Source organism: Ammodytes marinus (genome assembly GCF_949987685.1).
Source record: "Ammodytes marinus genome assembly, chromosome: 19".
Classification (NCBI taxonomy): Eukaryota; Metazoa; Chordata; class Actinopteri; order Uranoscopiformes; family Ammodytidae; genus Ammodytes; species Ammodytes marinus.
The window spans coordinates 9,151,357-9,169,745 of record NC_137223.1 but is presented as its reverse complement, the minus strand read 5'-3'; the positions used below and the strand labels follow the sequence as shown (position 1 = coordinate 9,169,745).

General features: G+C 40.3%; 1 protein-coding gene across 1 annotated transcript in view; it reads left to right on the top strand.

Moving 5' to 3' along the window:
- lpgat1 (lysophosphatidylglycerol acyltransferase 1) overlaps positions 1-18,389 on the top strand; it is a 52,065-nt gene that overhangs the window by 16,440 nt on the left and 17,236 nt on the right. The window contains exon 5 of the mRNA XM_080048090.1: positions 5,611-5,890. Coding sequence (XP_079904216.1) covers positions 5,611-5,890 — 280 coding nt within the window. The remainder of the gene's footprint in view (positions 1-5,610; positions 5,891-18,389) is intronic.

Genomic DNA, 18,389 nt, shown 5'->3' with positions numbered 1-18,389 from the left:
AAAAGATAGAAATGATTTTGCATTTCATTGAGTGAAATAAGTATTTGATCCCCTATCAAAACATAACTTAGTACTTGGTGGAGAAACCCTTGTTGGCAAGTACAGAGGTCAGACATGTCTTGTAGTTGATGACCAGGTTTGCACACATCTCAGGAGAATATTTGGACCACTCCTCTTTGCAGATCCTCTCCTAATCTTTAAGGTTTTGAGGCTGTCGCTTGAGCTTCAGTTCCCTCCACAGATCTATTGGATTAAGGTCCGGAGACTGGCTAGGCCACTCCATGACCTTAATGTGCTTCTTCTTGAGCCACTCCTTTGTTGCCTTTGGTGTATTTTTAGGGTCATTGACGTGCTGGAAGACCCATCCACAACCCATTTTTACAGACATGGCTGGGAGAAAGAGGTATTTCATGGTACTTGGCCCCATCCATAGTTCCCCCGATGCAGTGAAGTCCACCTGTCCCCTTAGAAGAGAAACACCCCCAAAGCATAATGCTTCAACCTCCATGCTTGACTGTGGGGATGGTGTTCTTGGGGTCATAGTCAGAATTCCTCTTCCTCCAAGCATGGCTAGTCACTATGATACCAAAGAACTTGATTTTGTTCTAATCTGACCACATCACCTTCTCCCAAGCATTCTCTGAGTCGTTCAGGTTTTCATTGGCAAACTTCAGACGGGCCTGTACATGTCCCTTCTTGAGCAGGGGGACCTTACGGGCACTACAGGATTTCAATCCATTACGGCATAGTGTGTTACCAATGGTTGTCTTGGTGACTGTGGTCCCAGCTGCCTTGGGATCATAAACAAACTCCTCCCATGTAGATCTGGGCTGGTCCCTCACCTTTCTCATGATCATTGATACCCCATAAGGTGAGATCGTGCATGGAGCCCCAGACCAAGGGAGATTGATGGTCATTTTGTATTTCTTATATTTTCGAATAATCGCACTAACACTTGTATCCTTCTCATCCAGCTTCTCGCCAATGGTCTTGCAGTCTATTCCGGCCTTGTGCAGGTCTACAGTCTTGTCCCTGATGTCCTTAGACAGTTCTTTTGGTCTTGCCCATGATGGAGATGTTGGAGTTTGATTTATTGACTCTGTGGACAGGTGTATTTTATACAGGTAACAAGTTGAGACGTGTTTTATACAGGAAACTAGTTGAGATTAGGAGTACTTTTTTAAAGCACAAGAACTAATCTGTGGGGGCCAATATCCTTTATGGATCAAATACTTATTTCACTCAATGAAATGCTAAATAATTTATAAAAATGTTTTAATGTGATTTTCTGGATTTTCTTTTTGATATTCTGTGTCTCACTGTAAAAATAAACCTAGCTTTAAAATTATAGACTGCTAATTTCTTTGTAAGTGGGCATACTTACAAAATCAGTGAGGGATCAAATACTTATTTCCTCCACTGTACATGAGATAAGCCTTCAGTGATCGCACACAGATTTTATACCTTCTGCTGTACGTCCAGGTTTTTTAGTAGCAGTAGATTCATCAACTGAAACATTTTTGGGGCGCTTCAAAATCACATACATTACAAGCTTCACATTAAAATAGGCTTAAATGAAGTTAAATAAGACATGGACTTTAATTTGATTTAGTGCCATAATTTGCCACAACACTTCTTAGCACACAGTGGACTAGAGTACATCCTGAAATCCTCTTTTAAACTGAATACAAAAATCAATTTTGAATCGGGAATCATTTACCTAAAGTTAAATTGCAGCACTGCTGATAGGTTGTCTCGTTGATTTGTTTTGTTGGAAAATTAACAAGAAGCCCACACGCCCCTCAGTCACTTTTTGAGCTGCAGTGGCAAGAGGGAATTCAATTTTTTAGGTCATGGATGGACATGCTGTGTCATTGAATTTCACATCCGGCAGTGTGCCGAGGGTGAAGCACCCTTTCTGCCATCCTCTGTCTGTGATCCCCTCTGGCATCCTTGTGTGTGCATTCCTGACATCCTTTCCCAGAATACAAGTCGCAAATCCATAGGGTAAAGCTAGCACCTGCCCCAGCCTCCCAAGCACCTGCTGTCAACTCAGGCTGACAGACATACACTCAACAAAAATATAAACGCAACACTTTTGTTTTTGCTCCCATTTTTCATGAGATGGACTTAAAGATCTAAAATTCATTCCAGATACACGATTGTACCATTTCTCTCAAACATTGTTCACAAATCTGTCTAAATGTGTGATAGTGAGCACTTCTGCTTTGCTGAGATAATCCATCCCACCTCACAGGTGTGCCACATCAAGATGCTGATCTGACATCATGATTAGTGCACAGGTGTGCCTTAGACTGTCCACAATAAAAGGCCACTCTGAAATGTGAATTGTTTTGCTTTATTGGGGGTCTGGGGACTCAGAACCAGTCAGTATCTGGTGTGACCACCATTTGCCTCATGCAGTGCAACACATCTTCTTCGCATAGAGTTTATCAGATTGTCAATTGTGGCCTGTGGAAAGTTGGTCCACTCCTCTTCAATGGCTGTGCGAAGTTGCTGGAGACGGCTTATGGTGGAGAAATGAACATTCACGAGCAACAGATTTGGTTGACATTCCTGCTGTCAGCATGCCAATTGCACGCTCCCTCAATGCTTGTGGCATCTGTGGCATTTTGCTGTGAGACAAAACTGCACATTTCAGGGTGGCCTTTTATTGTGGACAGTCTTAAGGCACACCTGTGCACTAATCATGACGTCAGATCAGCATCTTGATGTGGCACACCTGTGAGGTGGGATGGATTATCTCAGCAAAGCAGAAGTGCTCACTATCACACATTTAGACAGATTTGTGAACAATGTTTGAGAGAAATGGTACAATTGTGTATCTGGAATGAATTTTAGATCTTTAAGTCCATCTCATGAAAAATGGGAGCAAAAACAAAAGTGTTGCGTTTATATTTTTGTTGAGTGTATGTCCAGCATTACTATGCACAGCACATCACAGCAGGATTTGATGCTGCTAGCACAGTTAATTGTGGTACAGGCCTGTTAACCTTTTTACTTCTTAATTTTTAAAAACCTTTTAAATAAGATGCACACTTCAAAATAGCGTTTAATTTTTTTTGTTTTGTTTTTTAATTTAAGGAGCCATGAAAAGTTATAGTTTGTATTCTGATTACACTCACATTACAAGTGCATGTTTTGACAATGCAATTGTTCACATATGATCCTTACCTAGTTTCAAATTACACCACCATCAAATGCAGTTGGAAGGACATGTGTTTTTTTTTTTTATATCGGCCAGCTAGATGGTGGTCAAAACAAATATAACGTTCTTATGACAAGAAATTAAAGCATACAAAAATATTTGATTTATTTGACATTAAAAGCTTTGATGAAGAGAAAAAAACAGGACAGTGTTTGTCTACTATGTTACAGGAAAGACATTGTTATGCTTGCTTTTGAGACAGTCAAAATGCATAGAAAGTGTTACTTGTTGGCATGCTTATGCATTTACCCTACATTTTAACTACATTTAAGCTATATTTACAACCAATATCTAATGGTACTAGGGAACCTTATTTATGGTCTTGAGCACCCTCCTTTGAAATCCTTTTTAATATTCATTATAATTCCTCTGACCTCCAGCTAATGCATGTAAACTGATGTTTTTTATTTGATTATCTACCTATACTCAGTTGTATAATTCAGTCGTATAGAGTAAGATATACCGTTAAAGAAGGTGTGATGTTCAGAATTTGTTGAAAGTGTTACTTAGCGTTTGTAGTCTTTGTGAAGGCTGCCGTTTATCTCTCAATATATATAACTGATACAATTCAAATGCAGCACAAATAGGGATGGCCATTTAGAATTTTTTCTTTAACCGGTTAACCACAAGAATTAATGGTTATTAACCGGTTAACCGTTAAGATTTAATGTAGCCTATTTATAGTGAAATACCTGAAGCCTTATAGCAGGGCTCCCGACCTTTTTTTGTTCCAAGGACTTGCATATTAATTAAAAACAATTCAGGGACCAGTAGCCAATTTAAATGCCTACATTTTGACATTCACACGGCACCTTTGTCTGTTGTGAGAAGAGGTCTAGTATGCGAATGTAGGAGCAGAAAGTGAAATAAGTGACTGAAAAGGGGCATTTACACACACACACAGGCTTAGGGGATGGGTAGCCTACCGAAACCCGGTGCAAAGTAGTGCTGAGCACGGGGCAACATTTTGAAAGACCGTAGTATTGATAAGCTCCGACGTTAACAGTACTGCATAACGGTACTTTACGCTTTTGTTTATGTCGGATTCTCGCTATTGATCCTCGCACACAAGCATGGCAGACCTCTCTGTATCTGTGCAGGGGGCGGGCACTGCCTGGCTGTCTGTCACTCTCTCACACTCACTGAGACGGTGATAGATGCAGGACAGCATCCACCTCAAGAAGGCTAATGCTAGCGCTATGTTAAGCTAGCGGGCGCCCACGCTGTTAATTAAATGATACAAACACATGGCAGGGGACTGTTGTGACCATAAGTTGTGACTGGCTATCTTTCTGGGAGCGTACCATGGACCTATTATAAAGTTGAGAGTAGCCTACACAACTCTTTTCATTCTTTACCGACAGTTGGCATTCTTACATCCGGTTTAGCGATATCAAAATAAGAGTCCGGATTTCAGAGAAATTAAGATGATTTTTTTTTTTTTTTAACCGTTTAACCTTTAGTATTAACCGGTTAAAGATCTTCTTAACGGTTAACCAGTTAACCATGGACATCCCTAAGCACAAAATACATCCTCCAAAATGGCCATAAAGTTGAATCATTACCCCGTTAAAAACAGTTTCAGCAAAGACTGAGCATTATAACCTTCATAAAGGTTGGATTAATGGCAGGACTGTTGTATTAGACAGCTGAAGCAAAGCTGAGAAGGTTGCTCACTTGACAGACATGTGGCCTCATATCAAAAGCCTTCAGCTATGGGTTAACCATCTGATTATTCATTCAAATCCAACACAAAGTCCGAAAGTTAAACATAATACAAAAAGAGTGAATCCTCTGACATTAAGAAAGCGGGCAAGGCTGGCAGCTAATCTCTCCACACTATGTATACAGCCTGGCTCTGACAGTTATATTATGGAGTGTGGTTCCTGAAATTCATGTGGCTCTTGTAGCTACAGTTAAACCACAGTCTCAAGGTCATGTGTAGGTTTGTGATGTGTCTCTGTCTGTGTGAGTCAGAGAGGCTGTAGCTGCTTCTAAGATTAATTCTTCACAGATTTTTGTCTTGGTCTAATTAATCATGATATTTAGCACTTTTTATTGCGTTGTTAGCAGTGTGACAACTACATGACACATCCAGCCAGACTCCAGCCCAGATATGCTAATGCATTTAAAATGACTTTTGACCGAGTCTAACTTATAAAAAGTAAATCCTGCTGCTCCTCATCCAGTCGTTGCTATTGCTCATAGTGTCAAACCGTTTTAAATTATTGCAGTTGTTTTGAATGTAGTCCCCTAGATTTAAGATCCCCTTTTAAAGTGCTGGAAACAACCGAAACTTCACTGGAAATAACTTTATCGCCTGTTAAAGACTTTAAACTACAATTGGTTAATTCCTTAATGTATGTGATTTGTTTCTGCAGGGTAAAGCTCACCGAGACAAGCAGCTGATCTACCTGAAAGATCACCTAGACAAATACTATCACAGCCGTGACAGGAAGTGGATAGTGCTGTTCCCAGAGGGCGGCTTCCTGCGCAAGAGGCGGGAAACCAGCCAGTTATTTGCCAAGAAGCATTCTCTCCCCCACCTGACCCATGTCACATTGCCACGTCTCGGGGCCACACGAGTTATCCTGAAAAGCCTCTCAGCACAGCAGGAGAATGGCAGTGTGGGCTGTGAGACCGGGACTCCAAATCAGACAGGTAAATCACTACGCCCTCGCTCACGTGCGCACACATACACACACACACACACACACACACACACACACACACACACACACTCACCTCTGACAATCTCATGTTTCTCAGATCCGTTCATGAGAATATTTGAGGGATCAATCTTGATAGAGTCAGTGATTATGGAGAACACGTATTGTCATAATCACTTTTTGTCAAAATCAGTGAATATCTCCTCATGATCAGCTACCCGTCCAAGTGTGCATGATGTATTATTTGTTTTGTGAATACACAGCCTAGGCTCTGTAAAATGGTATGTTAACGAAGGGTATGTAAACAAAGGGGGTCACCTTAGCTAGCAACATGCCTGTTTTCAGAGCCTAGGCTGTGTATTTACACTGGCCTTTCTTTCAGCACACACACAGTAGAGACAGGTTAGTGGATCGTGAGGAGATATTTAATCATTTTGACAAAGGCATTTTGACTACAACAATTCTCCATAATCACTGACTGCACCTTTTAAGTCTCCAGACCAGACTATAAAACCTCCTGTTCAGGTTTCATCTCATGTACATCTACCCATAGTCACATCACATCTTAAATTGAGACCGAAAGCATGTTTGCACCTGCCACCTGCTCCCTGTATTTGCTGTGAGAGACTTTTTTCAAATTAACAGAAATCTGGAATGGGTTGATTTTGTTTGTGCTTGACAATTTTAATGGATTTTAAATTTATTTAAGTATCAGTCTTTTGTTTTACTGAACACAAATTACGTTGAGATTGAATTTCGAAGGGTTCTGGGTGTAAAAAGTGAAATTCTATTTCTGGGAAAGTCAGGCAGAAGTTGAATAATTTTTCTTACTTTACCTTACAGTCTCTGTGAGCTCTCCCGCTGCACTGTATTCGTTAGCTCTTGATCAAATAATGTCTTATGTTGGTTAAGAGGGCCAGTGATGGAGCCTTGCTTCAAACATGGGGCTTTAAATCAACAGCTTTGTGTCCCACTGTCCTCTAGGAGTCCTGTTTTTAACTAAAAGGTGCCACCAAATAGACAAGTGGAGCGGTTGGAACGTTTACAGACACACGTGCGTCGTGCACACATATATTTACAATAAATCGCAATCGCAGCCATTTGTGCGGTTATGTAATAATTGCACTAGCTCACATCGCGATTAGAATAATCATGAAGTAGGCCTAGGCAATAATTCGATTACGATTAGGAATCGCGATAAAACTCCTGTCGATTACATCAATATGCGTTTGACATAAATGCTCGATATGAAAATGAAAGAAAAAAAAACATTACTGATATTGATTCCCCTAACAGCCAATCACAAAGCAGAAATAAACTCAACAGCCAGTCAGATTGCAGTTTTTGCATTTCCTGTCTAATTACACGCCCATTTCCTGGTGCGACGTGCATGTTTGAGCCTTTGAGCTTCCAGCGGTAAGGAAAGAGGAGAGCCGTGTGTGATCACCTCGGCAAGAGTGAAGAGAGTCTTGTGTTTAGCGAAAAATGTCGGCGCAGCACTATGTTGTGTAGTGCTTTTCCTCTTCATTGTTCGCTCACTGTCTCTGTCGACTCGCCCCGAGCCGTCTCTGTGCATTTACCGGCGTTATAATAGGCTCACAACACGGGGGGAATATATATTGGAGCGGCAAATGCGCGGCAAGTTTTTATCGCCGTCCGACTGCTGCTATTAGCAGCGTGAGCGGTGGCTGTTCCAAAACGGCAGTCTACACTGACGGACCTCTAAAGGCTACACTGTGTCCCACTGCTACGATGACACCATAATCACGTAGCTGCCGCGGCCAGCGCTGTTCGTTCACTGTGTCTGTCGGCTTGCACCGAGCCGTCTCTGTGCATTTACCAGCTTTATAGGCTCGCAACACGAGGGGAATAAATATAGGAGCGGCCACACCAAAAGTGTGAAAATGCACGACAAGTTTATAGGGGAGAGTGGCCTAAGTTGTGCCACTTTTTACTCAAAGTGACTTTAAAGTGAGGCCTTGACAGTAGAGTCTCCAATTCAAATATGTACATATATTTCAGGGTGTTGTGCATCCCTGGCAATAAAAACTTTGGATCTGGAATAAACTGTTGAAGAAATATAGCTTTCGGAAAAAAAGTTGTCTTGTGGCACAACTTGCCCCCTGTGTGGTGTAAGTTGTGCCGTTGGAGAGAATACCATGGGGTAAATTGTGCCATTGATAATGGTTTTATCTGCAAAAGCTCACAATGACAAAGTCACCATCATCATCTTTCTGGCCATCTGAACTCTCATCAGTGGTGTCGTTAAGTGGAATGGAGATGTCACTCTCTTCTGAGCTACTGTAGACAATCACTTTCTTTTGGTGACCAGCGTATGCAGCCATGCCAATGGCACAACTCTCAGAAAATGTACTTTGCACTAGCTGCTCCGCCCTTGTAGAACCAACTGCCACCTGGCATATGTGATTCCCCCTCCATTTCTGCCTTTAAATCAAGGCTCAAAACCCATCTGTACACCCTGGTTTTTCCTCCCCATTAACTATCTTACCTTTGCACTACTATCTTTGTTTATATATGGATGTATGGGCTTTATGTCTTTTATTTTGGTTATTGTTATTTTACCTTCATTTTTTACCTACTGAATGCACTATGTTCAGCACTTTGGACAGTGCAAACTGTTATAAATGTGCCTTTATAAATACATTTTACTTACTTACTTACTTATAACTCCCCCTAGGCCCTCTGGCACAAATCACTCCAACCCCAGAATTTTGGATAATAAGCATGATGCAGCAGTTTAGGGCTGACATTGTGCTAACTATATAGACACAAAGTGTAGCATACTAAAGCACTAAAACATGTGTCAAATGTTTTCAAACGTGTTTATAATTGTTCAGACACAATAATCAAAAAACCTTGATCATGGAAATTTTACTTTGAAAGGCAAAAAACAGTTTTTTGAGCTTAAATGTGCTTATATCTTATTCCATGTTTCTCCCTTCTTTACAGGATGAGTTAAATGGATGGCTCTTCTTAAATATGTGGTCACATTTCCAATTTCTTCTATGGTTTTCTAGAAACAAGGGGTGGCACAACTTCCCCACCGGCACAACTTAGGCCACTCTCCCCTATTTAAATGTGATTCAATGTTCTCTTATCACAATATGCTAGTAATAAACAACATTGTATAGTTTAACTAATGAACACTCTGGTTTATTCAGGCTTCAGCAGTATCACACTATATATCGTGGTCAATATCGATATCGATCAATATCGAAAGAATATTTGTGATAATATTTTTTGCCATATCGCCCAGCCCTATCATGAAGCCCTGAACCCAATATTACATTTAATATGACGTGACGCACATTTCAGGTGCACTGGTGCGACCGGTGAAAATATCTCCACAGATATTTAAGCGCATGTGAGCCTTAAACATGCGCACCCTGGAGCCATGCTCTCCAAAGCATGTAAACTTAGTAGGCTGTACATTTCTTTCTCTTCTTTCAACATATTGTCTTCAAATAATCCAGATGCAGATATTATTAGGTTGTCTTTGTTTGTAGTGAAGGTAATACAAACATAGATGTTTTTCTAATTCACATAACCCAGATAACTCGGTAACCCTGCTTCTGGTATCTATCCCCAGCAAAAAGCATAGCTCTTTAACAGCCATCAACCTCCCGTGCACACTCAATTTACCCAGCGGACTCTCCTGGCTTTGACTCAAAATCCATTTTTTGGGCGTGCTGAGTTATAAGTGATTGGGAGAGACTTTGGGCCAGCATTATTGAGAATAGGGCCCGACCGATATATCGGCCGGACGATTTAATCGGCTGATTATAGCACCTCTCCGAAAATCGGCAATCAGCAAAATGACGGAGGTAGCCTTATAGCATATTAGCAGCAGCAGCAGGTGTGTTGTAATACATTAGATTAATTCACACTTGACAGTTGACCCCCTGACACCAATAGCAGAGTCATTGGTCATCTCTTGACTCTTAATAGTAGTTGATATTACTATTTTGTTATTATATACAATTTATATAGTGCTTTATTGGAGGTCATTCAAAGACACTTTACATCAAACATATAGAAAATCATACTTATAGAAAAAGAAAACAAAATACAGACAAATTAAAGATAAGGTTTGGAGTGGAGTCCGGTGTAATTATGCTTTCTTAAAGAGGTGAGTTTTGAGTTGACTTTTGAATGAGTTTATTTAGTCTGAGATGCTGATGTTTGGAGGGAGGGAGTTCCAGAGGGTTGGGTGCAGTTACATAAAATGCTTAATGTTCTGAGTTAAAAAATGCGTCATGTCACTTAAGACATATTTGTAACACTTTTTTTAGATAATGCATATTTCAATAAATAAAAAGTTCCTGTACACCTATTGACAGTAACAAGTATTTATATATGTTTAAGGGTTCAAAAAAGTAAATTTTTTCAATATATATTCATGGGATTGAAAAAATTAAATAATCGACCGATTTAATCGTTATCGTAATTTTTCTCAGAAAATAATCGGCATCGGCACCCAAAAATCCACATCGGTCGGGCCCTAATTGAGAATGAGGCTTAGGGACTTAAACCTTCCACCTTTGCTAACACAGCTCTGCGTCCTACAGCCTCAGCATTAAAGGCAAGATGCCATCCGTTTATCCCTCTGTAAAACCAAAGGAAGATTGTGTCCTAATCGGCAGTCGTAAAATGTTGCTTAAGGCTAGCAAAGCTTAATTTTGCCGCTGAATATGTCTGTTTTTGTTTTAGCTTCTGACAAAAGTTTTTTGTCGCCGTCAACAGTGATTACAGCAGACGCTTTGTTTTTAACAGGACGTGGATTTTTAAGCATTTTATTTTTAGGCATGTCAATGCTTTTCAGTCTGATTGCTCCATTTATATGTCCCTGCTTTTGTATAGTGTGCACTCCCAGTTCATATCCCAGTAGTTTTGCTATCTCCCAATGTCCTTTCGTCTATTCAAGCAGCTCGGTAGAATGGGAAGCGGAATGCTGCAGTAGGGTTTGTCCTTCCTCTTGAATCTAGCTAATGGCATTAAAACCTAGGGCAAGAAAAAAAAACACCCAGCAGCGCGCTATGTCCCTCACTATCCTGTGCTCTCTGCTGCGTGTGCCTGGCTGATCAAAGACACAGCTCTGTACCCCTCTAACCCTCCACAGAGGTGCCCAGAGCTTTGCTGACTCACTCACAGACAAATGTGCCAATTGGAGAGAATAGGATGTGATTTAAATGTGTGTGCCGTTGTGTATCAGCCACTCAATGTCAAGCCAGCTGAATATATACTGCTCAGTGCGGGTACAAAGCCCACAGGTCACTGGTTTCCGTTGTAGTTTATAGCCTTTCAGAAAAGGCTCCATGTTCAGCTTAGACTGATAAGGTTTATGCGTTTTATAAACCGATATTCATTTACAGTTGGCAGGTAAGCAGAGTTCACAGGTGTGACTCATTTAGGGTGGTAATTGTGCTTGATGGCACCAACCAATCAGAGGTAGTTTCTGTCTACATTTTTTTTCAGTTGGGGAGGGTCAGGTGTGGGCTTCTAGAGTTTTAATTGGCCAGCAGAGTGGCCTGATAGAGAGCCAGAAAACTGCCAGTGTGTTTCCTTCCTCTCGCTGTTTACACAAGGACAGGTCCTCTCTGATGTCATTTTAAATTACCGTGGCTGCTGTTGTGACAGTATTGTTTGTCACACAGCGTATAGGGCACCAGCGATACCTTGGCTCGGAGCCTTGTTCTTTGGCCGGCCCTTCGCAGGAGGAGATGGCTGCACTTCAGCACACTTGGTCAGAGGACTGGATCCAATTACCCACACAGGGATAGCTGTGGTGTTAGTCATGCCCATCAATACCGAGGTTGCCTATCAAGTCACTGTAACATTGGAATAAATGAGTCAGCAGCATTCGCCTCAGCTGCTTTAATTTCCTCTGCTTTATTTGGGGGTTTCTGAGACCAGTGTAGAGCTAGCTAAACCAAGGTGTGCATTCTTAAAGGCCTTGTGTCACTTTCGGTCTTCTGCACTCACCTCTGTGTAGGTGCAAGTTGAAGACGGCCATTGGCATGTGAAGAATGTACTTGAAGCAATTGAGAAACGATATAAGCAGCAGTGTTGGACAACAAATTCAATGATAGTGATTACAAATCAGAAAAAGATTAAATATTTTAAACCAGAGCTACATCAAATGTGAAGTAACTTCAGGTGAACTAGCTCAGTAACGAATACAACGGAATTCACCAGAGTACATTGTACACTGTCAAATTAGTTACACTGTCCCCGCCAGGAAGAAAAGATAAGATAAGCCTTTATTGATGATTTAACTTTAGGTGTGGCAGCAGCCCAAAGAGAGAAAATGTTAGTGAAATAGGCAAAGTAAAAAATAATAACAGGTTCATATAAAACAACAATGACAATAGAATTAAAATACAAAACCATATAAGTGGTGTGAGTAATAGTTGCAGAACTAGTTTATGATAAAGTTCACAAGAATATATAATATAGAGTGTAATTAGTCCCCATTTCAATTCTGCTTGACAACTATCTAAAAGTTGAAAACACAAAAGAAAAAAATGTATATAAAGAAAGACTGATCAAAATGAAGTCCCCATAAGTAAGTTAGTGCAGTAATTAATTTAGTAACCTTTATAGTAGTGCAGTAGAGAGGAAAGCAGGTTGCATCACTATAGACTACTCACGTCCCCTTCACCACTCATTTCAGTTACTTCCTTCAGAGTACCTTTGGCTAAAAGAAATTACTTGAAATAACTATTTTATTCCCACTGCAAAATGCACTTTACACAAGGGCAAATAGAAACTACTTTTTAATGCAGTTTTACTTTACACACGTTTATACTGTCTTAATCGAACTGTTTGTGTGATTTTATGTGAGTTTTATGTTGTTTGAGCCACACAATGAACGCAATTTTGTCTAGCTTTATGATAGACAATGAATGTGAAGGAAATTCTTTTAAGGTTGGAGGTCAACAAAATTCCCTCACAATAAGGTAGTTTGAATTGTAATGCTCCTAGAAGTACATCAGCATCATAGATAAACGGCACAAGCTGCTGGTGCATTGGCAGCCTCACTGAGGTCAAAACTGAACGATAAAAACATTATCCATTGGCACCAATACTGGGTTTTAGAATGGTTATAAAATAGTCTTTCACCGTAAATACTGTATTTGTTTGTATCGTTATATTGAAATGTATTAGCATGTTGTTGATTAGCAAACTGGAAATAACCACACAGGAATTTCAAAATTTAGATACCCAACAATTGAGATACTTGAGTACATGTCATAAGGTAGTCCGGCTTATTGATTTGCAACATTTCCAACAAAGGCGTAGTACACCCACAGTTGTGTAAGACATAACTATCACAGTTTAATCGGCAGGGTTGAATCTAGTACTGTAGACAATGTTATATCGTCTATATCACCAGATCAGCCAACTCCCTGTACAAAGTTTTCACTAGATAGCATTCAAACTGACTTGTAGTCTGTTGGTATAGGAACAATCATTGACAATGTTTCTGATTGATTTGTGCTCCATAGACATAGCATATCTTAGTCAAAGGAGCTCTGTGTTTGCTCTGTTACCCATTAATTTGGTAATGTCTCTGTAACACTCATCTCCACCATCACACCACATTTCTAATTTCTATGTATTTACTGCTGTTGACACTGAGGGAGTGTAACTTAAGGTGACTCAATCAGTTGTAAAAAATATATATATATATATATATAGTTTTGGCTTGTCACATGGCAACAAGGCATGGCATGTTTACATTGCATAATGACTCCAGTGTTCTTGGAGAAGGAAGTGAAGTGCAAGCTGCAGAGTAACTGCAGCTTGGGCTGTGACAGACATCCTGCACTGCTTCACATCATTCTCTTTTTAGATCCATCCGTGCTGACTGAAGCTTGTCGTGAGGCAATGTGTTCTCTTTTTACTTTTGACTTTTGACAAGCTTGTTCATCATTAAGGAACACTCCAGTGTTTTAGTTGCTTGTTTTCTGTCTAAACTCACAGCCGGGTATACGGATATAATCGTTTTTTATATCTGGACGTGTCTAGAATAGCTGAACTATTCTATATATAGCTGAAAAAATGTGCTTATGTCAATAGGGAAGAAATATAGATTTGTAACCCATGTTATGGTGGTGACGTACTGTGGAAAGTCACTGTGTCCTTATTGTCAGAGCCACAGCTACTTGTGTGTCTCATACACACAAGTAGTGTTCAGTCAACTTCAGTACTGCAGGATTCAAATGAATGACAGGCAGGAGTTTAATATGCAGACAAAACGGCTTCCTTCTCATGCATATTCTTTGATTTTTTTTCTCTCTTCATATTTGAATCTGATTTTGGTTACGTGCAGGTGAGTACAGAGCCTGACGCTGCACAATGTACATAAATAGCAGTAGCATTCCCTCTCCCATCTGTCGACATTTGCCTTCCTTTTCCACTATTTTTTTCCCCCATATGCTTTATTTCTTTTCCGCAGGTACTCTCAGTCATAGAAACATTTTGTGGTCACTTCTTGGTAAAATCAGGTAGCAATATCTGCTTAAGGGTAAACTTTGGATGTAAAACTTTTTTTTAAATTTAAAAGTCTCATGAATTCTCTCGAAAGCTACATTCTCTCAAGTTAGGACTTTGGCTTGTAACACTGTTTTTCACCAGTCCCATTGGCATGTAAACAGACTTATATTGGCTGCACTGCTGTCATCTAAAAATCTGCAGAAACATGTAGTAGTTATGAGATACTGTTTTTAAACTGAAATGGGTTCAGCCGCTGTGGTGTCATTGAGGGGGGCTTTACATGGTTACGCGAAACGGCACGAACGCAGCGGTATGTTTACGTATGCGGCTTATCATTTACATGATAACAGCAAACGCAGCCTTGAAAACTTAAACTTTTGAAACCATGTCACAGAGTGGAATCTTTTGAAATCGCAACGCCAGCGTCACCATGTGAATAGCAATGCCGTTCCCTGTGATAACGATGACATCACGGCTCCACTCCGCACATGCTTAGGCCTATTACATTTGCTGTCGAAATAGCCACACACAAGAGTAAGAAGTTAAGAAGACAACATGCACGGTGTCGCAGTGTGAAGGAAGTTCTTTTAAGGTCGAGGTCAACTGAGGTGGAAGAATATTTCAGGAGACTTGGATGAATTATGAAGCAATATTTATTACATACTTGGCCAAGGAGAACCGGACTGCAACTCGGGTGACTTGCACTTCAGAGATGAACACAGTGAACCATATCTGTACAGCTGACCTAAGTGTCTCCTAACAGGCTCCAAAGCTGACCTAGAGTCTGAGAGACAGACACACAAGACATGCATAAATGAACTATTAATCATATAGTACTCAGTAGTAATACCATAAATATTACAACTAAAGACCGAAAATTCACTCACACGCGGCACTATAACGTTGATCAGTGGAGAGTCAAGTGCAGGGCTCAAATATAACCAGTGTTGGGAACGTTACTTTAAAAAAGTAATTAGTTATAGTTACTCACTACTTGTTCCAAAAAGTAACTGAGTTAGTAACTGAATTACTTTATAATAGATGTAACTAGTTACCAGGGAAAGTAACTATTTGCGTTAGCCTACTGTAAAAAAAAAAAAAAGTTGCTATAGCCTATGTCAACAAATTTGGATTTTTCTGGGCAGTTTTCACAAGTCAGTTGAAATGAGTAGAACAGACAGGTAGGCCTACTTGTAGGCTACATACCCTTCAATATGTATTGCACATCAACAGACAGCAAGAGGTTTATCCTGCACTTCAAGCATTTTGTTCTCAACAAAAGTAGTAGAGGAAACTGCTGAATGTACGGTGCTGATCTGCTATCACTGGATTCAATTCAGGGGTGTCGGCTAAAACACCACTTAAGGCCAAAAACGTCAGACTATGAAGCATGAGACGATGAGAGGAGGAGTAAGGATTTATCCGCTGTTTATTTCTTCTTTAACATGCACAGCAGCATACAGATCCCAGGAAAAGAACAATAGCAATATTCGGCTCGTGATGACAAGCTAAACAGCTGTTGCAACCGGCGAATCGCGGCCGTTTAATAACGTGCATAAATTATATTAGAGATCGGGAAACTCCATGCACTTACTCACAAGGGCTGGGCGATGCAAACAAACTCAGGGAGAGAGCACGTTTCAACCGTGGATTGATAGGTGGTTACTGCGGCAACGTGCACGCTCGCTCACACAACAGAGAGAGAAAGAAAAATAAACTTCACCAAACAGCGCTCCGGCTGACTGACGTGACGGCGCTAAATGACAGTTATGATGTAATCCACAACACAATTTAAAACACACCGGTCTCCTCACTAGCAGTTTGTGTATGGAGCCAGGGGTGCGTTCGGATTACACAGTTTATTCAATCAATGTAACGCACCGCATTTAACGTTCAGTAACGATAACGGCGGTGTAACGGCGGAAAAAGTAATTAGTTAGATTACCCCGTTACTGAAAAAAGAACGGCGTTACCTAACGCCGTTCTTTTAAACGGCGTTATTCCCAACACTGAATATAACACTCGCCAAATGCGGGTAAATGAAGTATAAGTGAGTAGTAAGTTATAGAGACCACCCGCTACTTTAGCTGGGGAAAGATGTGTGCTCTGCCGGTTTTTCTGGCTAAATAAACTTGTGTCACCACTAGAGATGGGGATCGAAACCCGGTTCTATTAAGGACCCGGTTCCGCTTTATTCAAAACCCGAAAATCAATAACGTTTGAGCTTATCGATACCCTTATCGAGTCCAGTAGGTCCCACAACGTAATGTTAGGGTGTATTCACACTGGGAAAGTCCGCTAGTGCACTTGCTTTGGTCCAGACCAAATAGAGTTTTGATTTTTTTTGTTTGGTTTGGTCCACTTTCATATTGCCCCTTTTGCAAGGGAACCAGTATTACGAAGCAAAACCACATGTGATCTGAGGTCATTCATTCATTGGACAGACATTCTGGGGTGGAGAGAAACAGGAAGCACGAAGTTAAAACTGCGAAATATATATCATTGATATAATATGGGGTTAAAAATAATAAAAGGGCCTACATCTAACCTATAAATAAAGAGGAAAAACATCAAATTATTGTTGTTTCATATGGTTATAATGTGTAGCCCTATGTCAACGCCACGTTATGTGGCTTGTAGCCTACGATGTGAAACATAATTTTTACTGTACTTTTGGTGCTGGACGCGCGTCACGCGAGAAGAATAGGCTCAAGCTGATACTCAGCTGATCAAGCTGTGTATCAGCTGGGTCGGCGCAGTTCAGCTCCAAACTGACACGGGGATAGTATTGACGGTCCCGTACATGGGAAGCAAAATAAAAACACACACTTCTTGCGCAGCGTGAACCTGTTGCAGGGGTTGACACTAAGGTTTCAAAAGCACTTGCCCATAAGGCAAGTACAGGTAATGTTTTACTTGCCCGAATGTCGTGTTCACTTGCCCAAAAAAAAAACAAAAAAAAGTGTTTAACTGTGATATATGCTTATTAAAATATACATTTTAGCTAACCTTATCTCTTAAATGCAAACACTGCTTACTTGTTTCATCCTGACCACATACAACCAACAACAATTCATGTAAGCCTAGATATCATGACATCACACATACAGCCAAGAGCTTGGTCCTGCTGCAGCATTGTGAAAGGGCCTCTTTTTGCCATGCACCTGGCCTGGTTTTGGGGGTCTCAGAAAACTCAGTCTAGCTCAGAGTCAAGCTGAATGTTAGCTTCCACACAAATGTGTTCAGAAAAATGTGACTTATTTTACTTATTTAAAACGGTCACATTGTGCCAAAAAGTGATCGTCTGCCATAAAACGATTAAAGTCCACCATGTTAAAGCTATTGCCCAGTTATACTGTAAGTAGGGAGGGGGATCATTGATTTCTTTTCATATTGATACCATTATAAAGACTCCACAAACCAAATCTTTATTGATACTTTTCTATTATTTTGTTAAAAGAGAACTGGTATTATTGCTTTAATTGCTTATAAGATGAGCAGAGCTAAGGATAGGACTTTAAACAGGTCATAATTCCATATTTAGCCTACTAATTATTTTATATTGCTGGGAAAACAAGTTTTTCACCCAAACTGTATTATTCAAGCTTCTCGCGAAAAACAAAAAATATTTTTTTCTTGATGTTACATTTGAACACATCATGATGTCCTTTTATTGACCTTTGCCTAATAATCATTTTACTGAGCCGACCTGAACATATCACATTTGAACGTTTGCGATTTTTTTTAAAGCTAACTAGTTATTATCCTGCAGATTTTAATATGGATTTAGGGACTTGCTAAACAATCTCTCACTTGTTGAACACTGCTGTTTTGCAGCGGCTCAGCGGAAGGTTTTTTTTTTTTTTTTTTGGAGACTGAGTTGAAGCGGGTTGAAGGAGTTTCTTCAACACAGTCGAAGGTACAACACTTTAGTTGAAGATGACCCGACTCTACTCGATATTTAAAATGAC